The 17,008-nt window shown below is 47.6% G+C and overlaps 1 protein-coding gene across 3 annotated transcripts in view; it reads left to right on the top strand.

The window, feature by feature from the left end:
- Positions 1-13,049, top strand: part of LOC135400282 (beta-hexosaminidase subunit alpha-like) — a 43,817-nt gene extending 30,768 nt beyond the window's left edge. For all 3 annotated transcript variants that reach the window (XM_064632081.1, XM_064632080.1, XM_064632079.1), the window contains 6 exons: positions 2,278-2,364; positions 2,421-2,493; positions 3,340-3,511; positions 7,226-7,316; positions 7,419-7,523; positions 12,768-13,049. In XM_064632081.1, coding sequence (XP_064488151.1) covers positions 2,278-2,364; positions 2,421-2,493; positions 3,340-3,511; positions 7,226-7,316; positions 7,419-7,523; positions 12,768-12,831 — 592 coding nt within the window. In that variant the 3' untranslated portion in view covers positions 12,832-13,049. The remainder of the gene's footprint in view (positions 1-2,277; positions 2,365-2,420; positions 2,494-3,339; positions 3,512-7,225; positions 7,317-7,418; positions 7,524-12,767) is intronic.
- The last annotated feature ends 3,959 nt before the right edge of the window (positions 13,050-17,008 follow it).

The following is a 17,008-nucleotide window of genomic DNA, read 5'->3' as shown; positions in this document are numbered from 1 at the left end:
ACTGTGGTTAGGCCTTTTCTCTCGCATGCCTAGACTTGTTGAGCAGTGCTGCTATCTTTACGTGCCGCTAGTACTTTGTTGGTCTCTGTCTTTCTCGCATAGAGCTATGATGCTGGCGCCATCTGGTGTGATGCCGCCCGCACGCGAGTCACCCGCACCGGCGTGATTTCTTCAAGATGGCGTCGTTAATTTTCAAATAAATTATTTCCCACTGTCTACTTCCTTTCTATCTAGTTTTTTTTTCTACAACCCCAGTTTTACATAGAAAATCCATGACAAGTATTGCACTGAGTTAGATTTTGCCCAATTTAAAAATTTAAATTTTTAAAAAAATTTAAAGTAATTTTAAAATAATTTAAAGTAAAAATTTCAATACTTGCCGAGGATTTTCTGTTTAAAACTTGGGTTGAATGATTACTACTGGTGTTGTGACGTTGTGAGGCAAACGTTTACAGGATCTCCATGTTCACTCGCATTATAGACGCTGTTCTTAGGATATCCATCGAAACGCTCATCTTGAATGTCAGCCGGGTAGACTTCTCGGAGGGGGCTACCACCCCTAGGAAAGTTCCGGGCGGAGGTCAGGCCCCGAAGCTACCACGCAGTCGGTGGCTATATGAGGAGAGGCTAAAAGGAAGGCTGAGAGAGAGTAATGGCGGAGAGCAAAGGACCTGTACGGAACCGGTACCTCCCGGCGATGTACGGAGGCACATGGTCGTTCCACGCGTAAACGCCAGTGCGCTTCGGCACACTGGTATTGAATCCAATTCAGGTCGTGGTTCGTTCGGCTGGGTTGCGTGTTCCCATGCTGTGTGCGAAGTGCTTTGCTTGCTGTCATCGTGTTTGTGTGGATTGCTTCTTTTGTGTTTAAACCTTTTGCTGCGGCACGTGAGAACGGTCCACGGCTCATAGGTAGGCATGTTATGCACACTGTACCTATCATTTCAGCTCACTTATTGAGATGCCCCCCTTCGCTAGCCTGGTTTCTAGCTATTATGAGAGTTCTGTGATCGGCACCGACATCACCTGAGGAAGACCGAGATCATGCGCGGGCCAAAATAACTTTTTGTTTGTTTGTTTGTTTGTTTGGTGAGATTAAACGTATGTCCTTTTTCCTCGGCTGAATTGAAACTTTCCACAAACAGCCTAAAGAAGTACAGAAGAAGAACCTACAATCCATCTGCAAGGAGAACGGGAAAGGGGTGCAGTGCCGGACAGCAGTTTACGGAAGATGCTCCGACGCATTCCTTCCATACAGTGTCACGCTAATAGCGAATGGGACCGTACGGAGTTACAAACAGATTTCTGGTTTACCTAGGCACATGTCTCTTCATTCGTATTTCATTCGCTGCTATTGCGTGTCACTATGAGGAAGAAATGCGTCGGAGCATGTTCCCTAAACTGTTGTCTCGCATTGTACACAGCGCTCGCGAGTCCAGACCTATGGCGGGAATGAAGAAAAAGCCCCGTGGTCAATGGAAACATCCGAGGAGATTTGACGCGCTTTAATCCGATTAGGGCCACAGTTATATGGCCCAACCTTGTCTTATGGGAGGCGATGGATCAGGGTCACAGGCACCAGACGCTTCGTTTGGGCAGGGTTCGCAAATTAACCTTGAGGACGTGGAACAGTGCAGGTTGTGAACGGCAAATAACATGATGCTTCTTTCATTTTTATCCTCCTCATAGATGGAGAGTGGCTCCAAATACAGCGCATTTTGCTCAACGAGTCAACAGTCAATTTATATGCGTGAGCGCTGACACCTGGGAGGCAATTTCTTTTCCCTCTCCTCGGCTCACGAACCAAGTCGCGCTGAAACTTTCAAAATGTATTCGTTTTTCTTCACCCACTGGTGGCTTCGGCATATGCATTTTTTTTCACAAATGCGAGAAACAAATACAATGACTACTATTTGACTAATGCCTGTATTTGAGACGGCACCACCCTAGCTTCCTTTGTTCTTAGGTCCCCAAGCGCTCAGCGTTCAGGCAACGAGTGGTCGTGAGCTTATATAGTGTACTATCAAGCCGTCATTTTTACTGGTATGGTAACTCGTGTTCGGTGAAATGTGGCCCAAGTTGTCTAGGAGCATCGTTCCAGTTCCGTACGTAGTTGTGCATATGCATTCCGGCGCGGAACGCGAAGCGTCTCCGCAATGAGCTAGAAGGGTATACTTGCGGTCCAAGTAATGGTCTCCCAGTCATATTCAACCCCCCCCCCCCCTCGCCCCAAAATTCCAACAATGCTTCCTGACTCATGTCTTCTGATATTCGTAGGAGATCCAACCCGAACATCACTCATTTTATGGAACAGCTAGGCATTGCGGGCAAGTACAACAAACTAGAGCAGCTCTATTTTCAGAGGTACGAAATTCATACCATGACGAGTAGCAATTACAGCACCTATTCTTTCTTCGCAGAGTCGTGAACTTAGTGGAAACGTTGCAGAAGAGCTATTTTGTGTGGCAAGATGTGTTCGACAACGGCGTTCAGGTATGACATACGATTCTGCCACACAAGTTATGATCATATCATGACACATAGAATATACACACTTCGCTCGTGACAATAACGCAGTTGGGATTGTCCTTGAGAGCAAAATGATGATAGTCGCTCTGTTATCTGCTAATGATAACGACAATTCGTTGCTCTCCCTCGCGAGCCCACCAAGCCCACCACACCCGCGAGCCCACCAAGATCATGATCAGTGGCCGCAGTGGTCGATTCGCGAGTTATGGATTACAGTCACCTTAGCGTTCGCCGCCGCCGCCGCCGCCGCCGCCGCCACAAACGTGTCCTGAGCCCGCTTGCAGGAAACTTCTGTTAGGATCCTAATCTTGAGGCAACTTCTTTTGGCGCAGCTCTGGCAGTGCATTTCGCTGATAAAAAGTGTACGTCAGTAGCACGTGATACAAGCACTAGCAAGGCTGCGCTAAAGGGCATTCCTCAAGGTTAGGATCCTAGCAGCAGTTTCGTGCAAGCGGGCCCTGAAATGTCAGCCCTCCTTAGTCTCAAGGTGAGGGTGTCTTGTGGGGCTGTATAGGTGTCCTGCACCATCAGACTGGCGTCCTGTGCCATGTTCGATCCCGCAACCTTGAAAACAGAAAGCGGGCAACGTTGCACCGCTACGCGCCATTACCAAACCACTAGACATACATGTCTAGATGATCCTTGGGAAACTGTGAAGCTACAGTGTGCCGCCAATGCCGCATTTCGGATATACGAGAACATGCTACGTGCGAATATTCTCTCGGAAGTTCTACCGCACAACCAAAGTTGCTGTGACAAGCGTCAGACGTTACGTTTATTCACACGCACATTTTAATCATTTCATTGTAGCTTGCGGAAGAAAGTATAATTCACGTATGGCGGCAACCTCATGAAGAAGAGATGTGGAGAGCTACCAACAAGGGTTTCCGAACTTTGCTGTCATCGTGCTGGTACCTGGACAACATCTCCTACGGCCACGACTGGCAAAAGTACTACCAGTGCGATCCCCGGAAATTTAACGGCAAGTTATGCAAAATAGTGTAGGTAGTTCTTTACACGCCAGCGTGATACGTTTCTTGAAAGCTGTCACCAAAAGGGAGAAAGAGAGAGTAAAGACTAGAAAAGAAATCTTTATCTGCTATAGTGCAACACTTGTACCATCAGGATCTCTTTGTTACTCCCTGCTTACTTTAAAAGCGATAAAACCCCCGTGCCGGGGAACAAGTCAAAAGACGACACAAGACACAGGCACAGCTTCGTTCAGAGAGTACTATTCATGGTATTAGTAAGGCATTCTGTTGGTTGGGTGACAACAAACACAGTTTTTGTCCAGGTGCACCGCCGCACACTAACGCGCACCCTCCCCGTACTATTGTTCTTCATTAAACCTCTAACACTTTCAGCAAGTAGTTGCACCTGTTGCGTCTTGGTCTTGCGTTGCGGTAGGTGCGCGTGCACAAGTGGGACGCGCGTGCGATTGAAGGCACCTTGTTGGGGTTCAGTGAAACTCAAAAAGGATACAGGATTCTACTGAAAGGGTCCCACGATGTCGAAGTGACACGCAGAGTAGTTTTCGACGAAATGCCAGTCATGGAGGCTTTTTGCATACAAGCTGCTCATGCATCTTCTAGTGGGCACGAGCACGACACTGCAAGACACCAATGCCGAGAGCCTTTCTGTGACGTTGAGCAGTGTCCAGGACCCGTCCGCTGAATTGGAGGTCGATGTGTGGACGCCGCCTCCGCTGCCGTCTTCACCAGTCCAACAAGAGGAGGATCAAGTAACTGCACCTCGCCGTTCGGAGAGAACCAACAAAGGTGCACGCCCAGATCGTCTGGCATATACGTCTTCGGTTCAAACCATCACTGATCCTGCGAGCTGGAAAGACATGCAAAAATTACCTCCTTCGGACAGAAGCCAATGGTTGGGGGCAGCCCAGGAAGAATTACCTGGGACCTTGTCGAGCTGCCAGACGGCAAACAGCCCTTTGGCTGTAAGTGGATCTTTAAAACCAAGCGGGACAACGACGGCAACGTAGAGCGTTATAAAGCAAGGTTGGTTGCTCAAGGGTACTCGCAGACATTTGGCGAAGATTATGACGCTACCTCCGCGCCCGTGTTCAAGCTAACCACGTTGCGAATACTTCTTACTCTGACATCGACACGGTGGTTACACGTCCGTCACTACGACGCGAAAACAGCGTTTCTCCACGGCGATGTTGAAGAAGACATCCATATGAAGCAACCGGAAGGGTTTCTTGCAGAGAGGCAGGAACACCTTGTGTGTAAATTGCAAAAATCCCTTTACGGTCTGAAGCAGGCAGCCAGGACTTGGAACATAAAGGCAAACAGTGTCCTCCTTGAACGCGGCTTTCGACATAGCCAAGAGGATCCGTGTTTATATTCCAAGTTAGTAGGCACCATGCGCTTGTATGTGTTACTCTAGTATATGGGCGATATGGTGATTTGTCATGAAAACGACGACATTCTTACTGACGTCGTAAGGGAACCCAACCAGTCGTTTGAGACAAAGGACCTTGGGCCAGTCAAGCTGTACACTCTAAAAGATGAACTTCACTGCATAGCACGCTGTGCGCCAACCATTGCCACAAATGATGGGGCTATCGCTTCTGATTCTAGGAGAGATGGAGGCGCACGCCTTTTTGTGTCAATTTCGATGTATGATAATTGACACAAAAAGGAGTACGCCTCCCTCCCTCCCGGAGGCCGCATAGGTACACAAATTATGACTCAAGACTTAACACGAGCATGCCGGGTGTTTCGTTTGACGAAGGTCCCCCGGCTGAATAATTCGTGAACAGGTGGCGCCACCGAAGAGAATTCTTTTTGGCAAAGATCCTTGAGACAACGGCCATGAACCGAGTAGTGAGCAGCTCATTTGCATGCGCTCACTAACTAAGTAAAGGTTCTAACTTTTAAATTTTACTTCGCACGCTTACGGGACCCCTGTATTACGCGTCGGGAGCTTCAGCAAGAAATATATAAAAAAAAACGCGTGCACCAATGCGCTCTCTGGACCAGCTATCCGGCTATCAATTTCGTGTTCGCCCGCCTCGTTGACACACGTGGGTGACTGAAGATAGGGAACAACCGCAAGGCCGCGGGAAACGCTTTGGTGTTCCTTCTCCTTCTTTGCACTCTTAAAAATGGACTTCACCACATAGCACGATCCTAGTCAAGTATCATCCCGAATGACAACGTTCTCTACCTTGACTTGATGAAAATGGGAGGCGTACGCCTTTTTCTTGTCCATTAGGCTGTACGTGAGGACAAAAAAAAAAAGAAAAAAAGGCTCCGCCTCCCGTTTTCAACAAATCAGGCAAGAACGTTGTCGTTCGGGATGATGGTTGGTTAGGAGCGTGCTATATGGTGCAGTCCATTTTTAAGCCGAGCCGAGCATACCATACTATATGCGGGAAACCCATCTTCCCCACGCCAGGTCTGGCATACTGACGGACGTCCTCTTCCCCGAAGGTTCTTGTGCGGAACGACTTTGAAAAACTCGCGGCCTCGTGCGCTTTCTTCAAGAAACGGGCCTAGCGGCGAGACTACTCTAGTGCACCTCTCACCTACAGTGTGCTTGCGTCCCATCAGTATCGGTCATCCTGCTTCTACATCACTTTGAAGTCATAAACTCTCCTCTCCCACTTTCTTTTGTTTTTTTTGGCTATAGTCGTGACGATGCCCACTTGAGTGCGGCCAACAACGGCAAGCTACCTCGACCCCCCCCCCCCATTTTTAAGAGTGTACCCCACTAGTTCACAGCGCTGGCGGCGTATTCGTCATCATTATTATAAGAGCACGCTATGTCACCTACGGAACGAAGGAACCGCCAGCCAGTTCCAACAGTCGCTTTGAGAACGAATACCAAAGCGGCTCTTGGCGGTTGTTCCTAATCTTCCGTCGCCCCCGTGCGTGAACCAGGCGGATGAACACCAAAATTGGCAGTCGGATAGTTGATCCAAACAGCGCATTGGTGCACTGCTCCGCCCAAGAAACATATAAACCGAAACCGATTAATTACTCGGAAAAATCACTAAGTGTTGACGCGTTTTTTTTTCGTGGAATATTTTTCGCTGAAGGTCCCGATGCGTAAAACAGAGGTTCCGTACGAAGCGCGCGAAGTAAAACTGAAAAGTTCGGATGTTTATTTAATTAGTGAGCGTATGCAAATGAGCCACTCACTACTCAGTTCATGGCCGATGTCCCAAGGATCTTTACCAAAAAGAAATTTTTTAGATGGCGCCACTTGTTCACGAGTCATTCAGCCGGGGGAGTTTCGTATACAGGTACCACACGGTATACCGGACCAGACGTGCTTTTGCTCATCAAATCTCTAATTTCCCACAAACTCGATGATGGTCTGCCTTATTCTCACCTACACCAGACAGCTTGCATTTTGTTTTTATGTCAGGTATCGTTTAGAACATGTCGTACCCAGCAATATAGTCTCAATGTAACCATGCGTAATTTATCATTACTCGGAGCTCAATAACCTTCCTTTACTTGGCGACGTAGCCTATAGCGTGCCCCCACAGTATAACGACCGCAAGAACCATATTCTCTAACGTTAGAAGATCGATGATTGTATTCAGCAGGGGAAATCCTAACAGATCCTACCTATATATTCTGTTATGAAGAAGCAACATGAGTAATAGACGATTAGCTGCTTTTCAAATGCGAGTTGTCATAGCGTTGGCACCGCGTATGTGTAGGCACCTCGAAGCAGAACAGTCTTGTGATGGGAGGCGAAGCTTGCATCTGGGGAGAATACGTGGACGCATCGAACTTAATCAGCCGCACTTGGTGAGTCTGGACCTTCAAACAGTCTCAGAGGCAATCACATTGAGAAGTGATGACATAACAAAGGACGCTCCACTACATGTATTTCTTGCGTGTCCTTCTTAGGCCCCGAGCATCTGCGGTAGCTGAGCGACTCTGGAGTCCCGCCTCCGCACGCAAAGTTGCAGAAGCCACACCCCGGTTCAAGAACCTGCGATGTCTTATGCTCAAGTAGGTCCTTCAGGTCACACTTGTTCTTGTAAATGGCGAAGCTCAAGCCGAAATGAAGGCGCATACTCCTTACAAAGGCGAGAGCAAGAACTGACTGTGATATTCCGTGTCACCTTGAGCAGCTTCAGGCGACCTGCTGAGGTTAAAGGAGCTATGAACTGTACCAAGCTAGCCCGCCGTGTTGTTTGTGACACCTTTTGTATAGGTGAATTTGATAGGTGCGTACCTTCAGCACATGGCACGCTCCTAGCCAACCAGCTTCCCGAATGACAACGTCCTCGCCCATGATTTGTTGTATCTACATGCGCGGCTACAAAATGGGCTACGCCTCCTGTTTTCAACAAATCGGAGACGAGAACGTTGGCATTCGAGATGGTGGTTGGCTAGGAGCGTGCCATATATAGTGAAGTTAATCTTGAAGAGGGCAAAGCAGAACGTTATGTGTACCTCCACGTTCGCGTCTGATTGGTTGCTACAATTCTTCAGATGACGTAACGATGGATAGAGGTATCCGGACGGCGGTGGCGTCTACTCGCCCGAATACGAAAGAGAGTGCGCTTTTGTATTAAAGGGTCTCTGACCAGAAGCTGGAGAGACTTTTCCGCAGTAGCTACCGATAGAATACACAAAAGCAACTTCACATACGAAAATGCATGCCTCAACACCTCGTAGTTTTCGTAAACTCGAATTTTAAACATCGCGGTTCACGCCGACGCTGGCACACCTAGCGTCAAACCAAGAAAACGTACGCATATATAGAAAACTCATCTGGTCATCCCACTGGGATGGCGTCATTCGCCCATGCAATCAGCGCGCAGAATGCCGTCACGTGATCGAACACTACAACAGCAACTTTCAGCAAGAACCAACATTTTTACACCGATATACTGTTGTCATAATTTCTGAAAACAAAAAGTATGTATATACTTCGAAATGTGCGACCTGTTTTATAACGATTTGTTTTGTAAGCGACGATTGTTTTATAACGATTGTTTTATAAGCGAGTGTGAGCGTATGTAGTCCCGTCACCGACTACTTTCTGTTTCCAAACACGTGGCGTGCCGAGAAGATCGGTTCGAGGTTATATTTTGCTCTGGTTGGCGACAAGCGGGCTAATTGGTTGATACAGCTGATAGTGCATACCAGCGTGCCTTGCCCGCTGGCATTACGTAATCAATGACATAGCGCTGCAGATCGTGTATACGGCGGCGCCATTATTATAACTATACTCCTCGTCCGCCTTCAGAATGAGGCTTTCGCGACTCCTCTCCTTAATGTGCAGACGCATTGTCATTCCAGTTAACCAATGTAGAGTTGTTTTATTAGCCCGGCCTCTTCATCCTTCATCATCACTCCTTCACCTCCTCACATGGTGCAGTCGATCCTCGAATCTTTCTTTCCTCAGTAAGCCTGTCTTTACTGATGGAGGTAGCGAGCCCTAGCCCATCACGCAAGTCAGACAAGAGCCAGCTAGTCATCTTCGCCTTCACGGTCCTTTTCAAGCGATCTCATTCGAGCCCAACCTCCAACGCCGTCTTATCGCAACTCCACAACAGCCACAGTCGTCATAGGAATCAACGGTTCAAGATGGACGCCCCTCGCATTTCTTCGAGAAACGTCGAATCGTCTCTCTCTTGTGGCTTCCCGAGATATTCTAAAACACTGAACAAGCATAACATTGCCAGGCGCAACCAAAGCCCACTCGTCGCCAGTGCGATGGCCTACACCGCATAACTTCGCTGTCCCCTGGACTCTCGCCTTCCCCTCAGCGCAACTCCATCTCTAATTAACTGGGACGCTGAATCCAGTGTCGCTCAGGTTTGTGACCTCTCGGACAAAGCAATAATACAAGAACGTCTTCGTCGCGATCTGTCACGTCGTGATCGTTTAACTACACTGATGCATCGACTTTTCGACCACCTTCAAGAACGACGAAATGTTTGGAGTTCACCTTCAGCAACATCCCGGTCTAAAAAGGAAACACAGTCATCACCACCTCAGCCTGAACAACTGCTACAGCTATATCCCGTCTAGCCAAGCGCACATCAGGAACAAGTTGTTTCTCTGCAAAGTCCTTCAGTATCTTCACAGCCTTCTTCAGTTCATAATTTACAAAGGAATAGCAGCCAGGGACAAGGACAGGAACCATATAAGCGAACTGCGGACTCTCAGCAAGCAGAACGTGTCGTTCCTGTCTGTGTCCCTGGTTGCTATTCGTTTTTCATAATGTACTGTTCCGCCTCTCGACGCTCGTTCTCTTCTTTAGTTCGTTCCGCAGCACCCACGTCGCTTCAGGTAACAACAATGGCAGAATTGTCGCAGTTCATCCACGTCTTTGAAGACATGGCTGAAGGAAGTCGAGTGTGCACATCACTTAGTAAAATGATCTGTAAACTTTCCGTGACTGCTCGTAACGAACGCGACGCTCTTGGGAGAGGACGCGATGATTGGTAATCTTGGAGACAGCTTTCCAGGCACAACTCAAGGGTAACTGAACCCTCATCGAATGGCAAGCTGAAGTAGCCGATTGCGCCCAATCTCCTGGTCAATCACTCGTCAGCTACAGCTCCGCAAAGCTCAAGCTCCTCGACCGGCACCCGGTGGGTCTGACCGAAAAGCACCAAATTCACTATTTCCTCCAAGGCCTTCATGACCACAATATCATGGCAGCTACTGTGACCCGGTTCCCCAGAACTGTTTGCGACTTCATCGAGATTTGCCACAGACCTTGACAACAGCTTCTCACGTGCCCCACTTTGTAATCGCCGTACAACCCACAGACAAATCATGCATCTCCGTTGACACCAACTGAACCACAGGAATAAGTTGATAATAGTTCTACAGTTGCCACTGCTTTCTTTCAGTTTAACACAGGATCTCACTTAAGGTCTACTCGCAACATTAGTTCCAACAACGTTTTTTTAACCGTGGTGAGCGTATATTTGACGTACCTACAACTGAACGGGAAGAGAAGTACAGATTCCTCAACAGCGCGGACACTCTTAGCAATGAACTTCACCGCATAGCACACTCGTAGCCAACAATCATCAGGAATGATATCGTTATCTGCACTGATTTGTTGAAAACGGGAGGTGTACGCCTTTTTTGTGACAATTATGAACAGCATAAGTGTCACAAAAAAGGTGTACGCCTCCCGCTTTCAACCAATCAGGGCAGATAACGATATCATTCTAGATTATGGTTGGCTAGGACCGTGCTATGTGGTGAAGTTCATTTTTAAGAGTGGAGCCCCAGCATTTCGCAGCGGCCAGGATGTCTCGTACACTACATGTTACGAATGTAGAAGGCATGGACACTTAGCATCCAAGTGCTCTACGCGCGTCAACCAGTCTGATTCATTTCAAGCTCCACCACAGGCTGCCCAGCCTAAGCAGTCGCGTTCAGTCGTCGATATCAGGTGTCCGAAGGGACCAGATGTTCTCATTGGGGCAACTTCGTAGCTTAGGGTTGATAGGGTTATCGATTCTTATTATAAGAGAGAGGTGGTGGTACGCCTTTTTGTGGCAATTTGGATATATGAAAATTGTCACAAAAAGGCGTACGCCGCCTCTCTCTTCGAATCAGAAGCGATAACCCTATCATTCTTGGCAACGGTTGGCACACAGCGTGCTATGTGGTGAAGTGTTGTTTTTAGAGTGTATAGTTATCCGCCCTGGCTTGTCGAAAACGGGAGGCGTGCGCCTCTTTTGCTTCAATTATGAACAGCATAAGTATCACAAAAAGGGCGAACACCTTTCGTTTTCAACTAATCAAGACAGATAACGGTATCATTCGGGATGATGGTTGGTTAGGAGCGTGCTATGCGGTGAAATTCGCTTTTAAGAATGTATACGGTGGCCCCTCTGTTGCAACTACACTCTTAAAAATGAACTTCACCGCATAGCACGCTCCTAGTCAACCATTATCTCGAATGATATCGTTATCTGCCCTGATTTGTTGAAAACAGGGGGCGTACGCCTTTTCTGTGACAATTATGAACAGCGTAAGTGTCACAGAAATGGCGTACGCCCCCCATTTTCAACAAATCAGGGCAGATAACGATATCATTCGAGATAATGGTTGGCTAGGAGCGTGCTATGCGGTGAAGTTCATTTTTAAGAGTGTATCCTCCTGGCTCGCCGTGAGAGAGAGACTTGGCGAGTTAGTTCTGTAGTGCTCGGACGCACCGTCGTCCCAGTTAATAAATGCAGCCAAGCCTCTTATCCTTCATCATCACCCTCATCATCATCCTTCTCCATCCTCCCAGGACAACACAACAGACACGTAAATTAAATTCCATGTCGTCTTATCTCACACCTCACCTACAGGAGGTCTAAATGGGTGAATATCTTTACATTCTCTGGGGCCACTCCACGGAGAACTGCACGGTGCTGCTCTAAGAGCGCACCAAATTAAAATGTAACGATGACGCTTCCTATGTGTAAACTCAAGATGTGGCCCCTGCTTTTTTTTTTTTCGAACACTTGTATACTGATGATTTGTTCAGGAACAAGGCAGCTCGCTTTGTTTCCTGTAAATAAATAAAAAATTATAAAAAAAACAGAAAAGGAAACTGCGCTTGATGAGAGATCTTTGGTATAGTTCCGTATTGGGGACCACTCGTTTTTAAAAATTGGTGAAAGCGTTTGGAAGGCGAATATTGCGTAGATGTGAAAGAATGTCATATACTCAATCTAAAAATGTAAGAATTCGGTGGAGTATAACCTTTTTATATGCGTTTCAACAACCCCATCTGATGCACTTCCGGCGCAGGAGAAACGCGTGAATGCCAAGCCTTACTGATACGAAATTTGCCATCTTGCAAAACCTAGGGTCGTTGAATTGGGCTAAATCATCTTTAATCACGTTAGTCCAGGTTGAGTTGTATAGATTTGGGAGGAGGGAGGGTCTGGGGGCCGGTCCTCCCCCATCGCCCCAGGCACGCACTAGGCATTGCGGGCATGAGACTGTGACGCCGGTTAGATCAGAAGGTCCTCAGTGAAGCTTGCGGATCGCCTTCAAGAAACGGGCGATGAAATTTAATTTTATGCGTTTCACGCAATGTACGAGGGTCATTCTTGTTTAATTGCATTCCAAAATTAGTTCCTCTTTTACGTAAAGGCGTTAGATTTTTATTGTTTTGTTTTCCTTTAAAAAGGACAGTGGTCCCTATACGGAACTACGTACATCCCCCTTCTTTCGTTATGAATAAATACTGACTCTCCCCCGTTCTGATGCTTTCAGACGTGGACTCACACCTGAACCGCAGGAAGGATCTGGCTTCTGCCCATGCGACCACCTCGTCTAGGATCCTTAGGCGATGAACACCAGGGAACTTTCGCGCTAATGGGCGCAACGTTATTTCCTTGAGGAGCAAGATTCTAACAGCTTCTTTGATGCTGCTCTCGGATCACATCAACGTCCCAAACTCGATCCACATAGCCTGATGTGGATAGGTGAATACAGAACAAGAAAATGGCTGAGACAATTCAAAATGAACGTCATAAATAATCTGTTTGTATACAACACTGTGTCAGCTGCTTATTCTCTCCCCACTGTCCAGTAAACATCCGTCACAGAGAAGCGAAACCTCCGTAAAACGCCATTCACCAAGTGAGCTATCCCTGCAACTCCCCAGTTTCCTTCTCTCTCTCCTACAAGCCGTGGAGCCACCTCATTGGTCCCACTGCCAAATAAGGGGGTAATAGCTCGTCGTGAGATGCGCATCGTTTCTTCAGTGGACCCATGTTGATCTATGAATACCCGCTTAGTGATGCCTTCACTTCGTCACGTGGTTTCTTAAACTCCCCATTCAGCCCTGCGCAGCAACAAACTGTCGTAGCGTAACGCGCAATGCGAAACCCCAAGGAGGGCCAAATATCCGTAGTCCGAGCCAGTGTAGGCCCTTTCCTTCAACCTCCAACATAAAAGAATCAGGTCACTGTACTCAGCGGCTCTCGGTAGCACTCAGTAGCACTCGGTGGCTACAAGAGATTGGAAATCATCCAGCGAACTTTGGAGTCGTGCCCAGAACTCATTTGTACTATTTTTGCTCTCGGTCCTGTTAAAGCACCGGTGAAGTGACTCTTAAAGGTTGTTTAATCGTTCAAGCAAATCTACGAAGAGCGATCGTGCTAAAACCGTGTTTACTAAACCTACGCCTTTTTTGTGACATAGCACGCTCCTAGCCAACCATCATCTCGAATGATAACGTTATCTTTCCTGATTTGTTGAAACCGATAGGCGTACGCCTTTTTTGTGACACTTATGCTGTTCATAATTGTCACAACAAAGGCGTACGCCTATCGGTTTCAACAAATCAGGAAAGATAACGTTATCATTCGAGATGATGGTTGGCTAGGAGCGTGCTATGCGGTAAATTTCATTTCTAATAGTGCAGGTGTGACACCAGGTTCCGATTTTGTAGCAACCCTCCAGCGGCATCTTGCCTGACGCTGCTAGCGCTGACGTCAGCGGCCTCTTGTGACAAAACTACCATCTCGTCCTGGCTCTACGTCACGGGAAACGTCATCCTGAGGTCATGTGACATTGTCTATGTTCTGCCTACACGCTGACCGACATTTCCTTGTCCGCATAAAATGATTAGATGAACGTATTTTGCTGGGGTATGTTGTACATTACTTTTTAGTCGACGTGGTAGTCTATTTCCACGAGTTCCCAGTGCACCACATCGGCTGAGTGAGCTTTAACACTGGCCTCGTTATCACATCGTTGTCAATGGCAAGTAGTACGAGACCACGTGCACACGCCGACCTGTTTAACTGCAAGCTTATTAATAAAAATTACTGGTATACAGGGGTGTCCCAGAAAATATGTCATTAAATTACATTTTAGAAGACTATCCCACCTAGAATCCCGCATTGAGCGGCATTTGCTCTTACTAAGTTTTTGCCACTTCCTGGTGTGGATGCCATCTAACTTAGCCTCTTTCATGACAGTATTTACGAACTGAACTCGGGAATTGCCAAAGTAAGGTAGCTTTTTACCCCACCAAGGTGATAATTGAGCGATAATAGTTACATATAATAATTACAAGCGATAATTGACACGAATATTGAGGAGCTATCCCATCGGAATAAATAGAGTACCTAGAGTACCTAGAGCCTAGCGCTCGACCACTTTTTGCGCGCCCTCGCTGGTAGTCCGATGAGGTGAGGTCGCTAAACCCAGCCCACAAGGGATACTAGAAAAAGAGCTCTTGAAATGGAGAGAGGGAAAGCATGATTCCAGAGGAAGCCGGATTCGCTAAACCATGCCTGTCTTATATGGTACCGAAGTATGAAAATTAAAAAAAAAACACACACGCACTCTTTGTACTATCCCTGTGGGTGGTGAGCTTAGCAACCTCCTTTCGTCGGACTCAGAACGACGACGCGCAAACAGTGATAGAGCGCTAGGCTCTGGACGCTCCGAAGCGCATGATGTTCGGCGATTTCTCCGAACTTCAAAGCTCTTCAATATCCGTGACAATTGTCATGATCTTGGAGTAAATTGGGCACGCGCTTCACATTTTTGGGGTAAAAGCGGCGTTTACTTGGCAAATTTCCGAGTTAGTTCGTAAAACTGACATAATAAAATTGAAAACAAAAACAAAACTAAAGTTCGATGACATTCACATCATGAAGTGACAAAAACCAAGCAAGAAGAAGTGCCGTTGACCGCGTGAATCTAGTTGCCGTATAGTTTCTATTACAGTTTAATGACACGTTTTCTGGGACACCCTGTAGATGGAAAGACGTTACAAGGCGACGCACAGAATAGGCAGTCGCTCTGCTTTCGTTTACAAATGGTATGGACGCTGGTAAGGGGTGCCGCCATTTTGATGATCTCGTGTATGACAACGTTTGCGCTGACGTCACGCCAGGACCTGTCCAGAATGCATTGCGTTCCCGCAGCACGGTATCATACATGGAGGGTGGGGGGCATGTCGTAGGACACCCGTGTGACTTGCCCGGGGGTGCCAGGGGTGCCCGTTTTCGCAACATATATCCCGGCGCTATCTGTTGAGATGACGGAGGCGCAGCGATACGAGCGTCCGTGAGCCAGGCACGCGATCGACAATACTACTGATTTCTCAGGAGGTACACGAAAGTTCCAAAGAGTCTGAGAAGACGTGGTTAGCATGGTTAGAGCGGTTTCCATAGCGCACGGAGAAATACGTGGGGCGGGTTCAGTCATGTCTGAGGCGTCGTGTTTTCCATGAAAACGTTACGATCTCCGATTCCTTTGCTCGCCTCGAACGATGTTGGCCTCGAAGTGATGGGGTGGTTATGCACCTATCCGAACCACCTTCACCGATAAGGGAGGCCTCCGGAATTTCTCGGTCTAACTATAGGTCCCTTCAGTTACTGGCCCTTGAGGATATTGTGAGTACGGTGAGTATTTTGAGTATTTTGTGAGTACCGTGTTCAGATGGGCATATTTTTGACGATTACGAGCCCGCCCGACACGATAGTCAACGGTGCGTGCCCACTCTTGCAAAGCATTTCGGGAGCAGCTGAGGAGCGCGTGATGCCAGGTATTACTTGGGCTCTAGTGGGCGGCTGCCAGGTGAGCGGTGTTACACGGCAAATTTCGAACGACGCAGCAGAATGCCAGATTCTAAGGTGCCTTCACCTGGCAGCCTGAAGGCAAAGACAGGTGAAGGCAAAGAAAGATTTGTAATAGGCAAAGGTATGGTAAGATGGAAACCGTTTGGAGATAGCGGCTCAAGGGGAGATACAAATCTCCTCTCTGGGATGCAAATCCCAACGACACGTGAGTATATGAGTCTACGTTTTATTGATCTGTGGCTGATAGAAAAGACCCTGTCGGGACGACTTTGTCCATCACTTCACGCATAAATTGGAATCACTGAAATACTGCCACTGCGCGGCAAAGCAAGTTCCTTGGGAACCTAAAAGATTCCCTCCCTCCTGAAGAAGGTGTCATCCTAATAGATTTAGCTAAAATCTACAGTTTTATCGTACAGGACACTCCGCAATCTTTCTAGTGTGATCAAGGACATACCACCATTCATCCGGTGGTAGTTTACAACCGTTTCCCTGGTGATATGAACTTCCGTCACCGTCACCGTACATTCTTGCGGCCCGACAATGCCGCGGTATATATATCTTTCAGACAGAGGTCACAAGCAGAATAAGAGCAGACTACCCCGATGTAAATAAACTTCACTACTTCACGGACGGCGCAGGTTCGCAATACAAAAAAAAAAAAAAATGTTTCGTCGACCTCTATCACCACTACTCGCATTTCAGCATTAGTGCATCACGCCACGTCTACCACATCACATGAGAATTGAGCCGCGCGATGGAGCTAGGACTCTGAATGGGAAGCTTGCTGCTAAAGCCAGCATTCAGAGGCCCTTAGAAGGTCACATACCCGTGGATCTCTACAGCTGGGCTGAAGCAAATCTCGACGCCATTAGGTCAGTCTGGGTGACGGAGGAACAGGTAGTGCGGCAG

Source organism: Ornithodoros turicata, chromosome 7 (genome assembly GCF_037126465.1).
Source record: "Ornithodoros turicata isolate Travis chromosome 7, ASM3712646v1, whole genome shotgun sequence".
Classification (NCBI taxonomy): domain Eukaryota; kingdom Metazoa; phylum Arthropoda; class Arachnida; order Ixodida; family Argasidae; genus Ornithodoros; species Ornithodoros turicata.
This window is presented reverse-complemented; position numbering and strand designations above follow the sequence as displayed.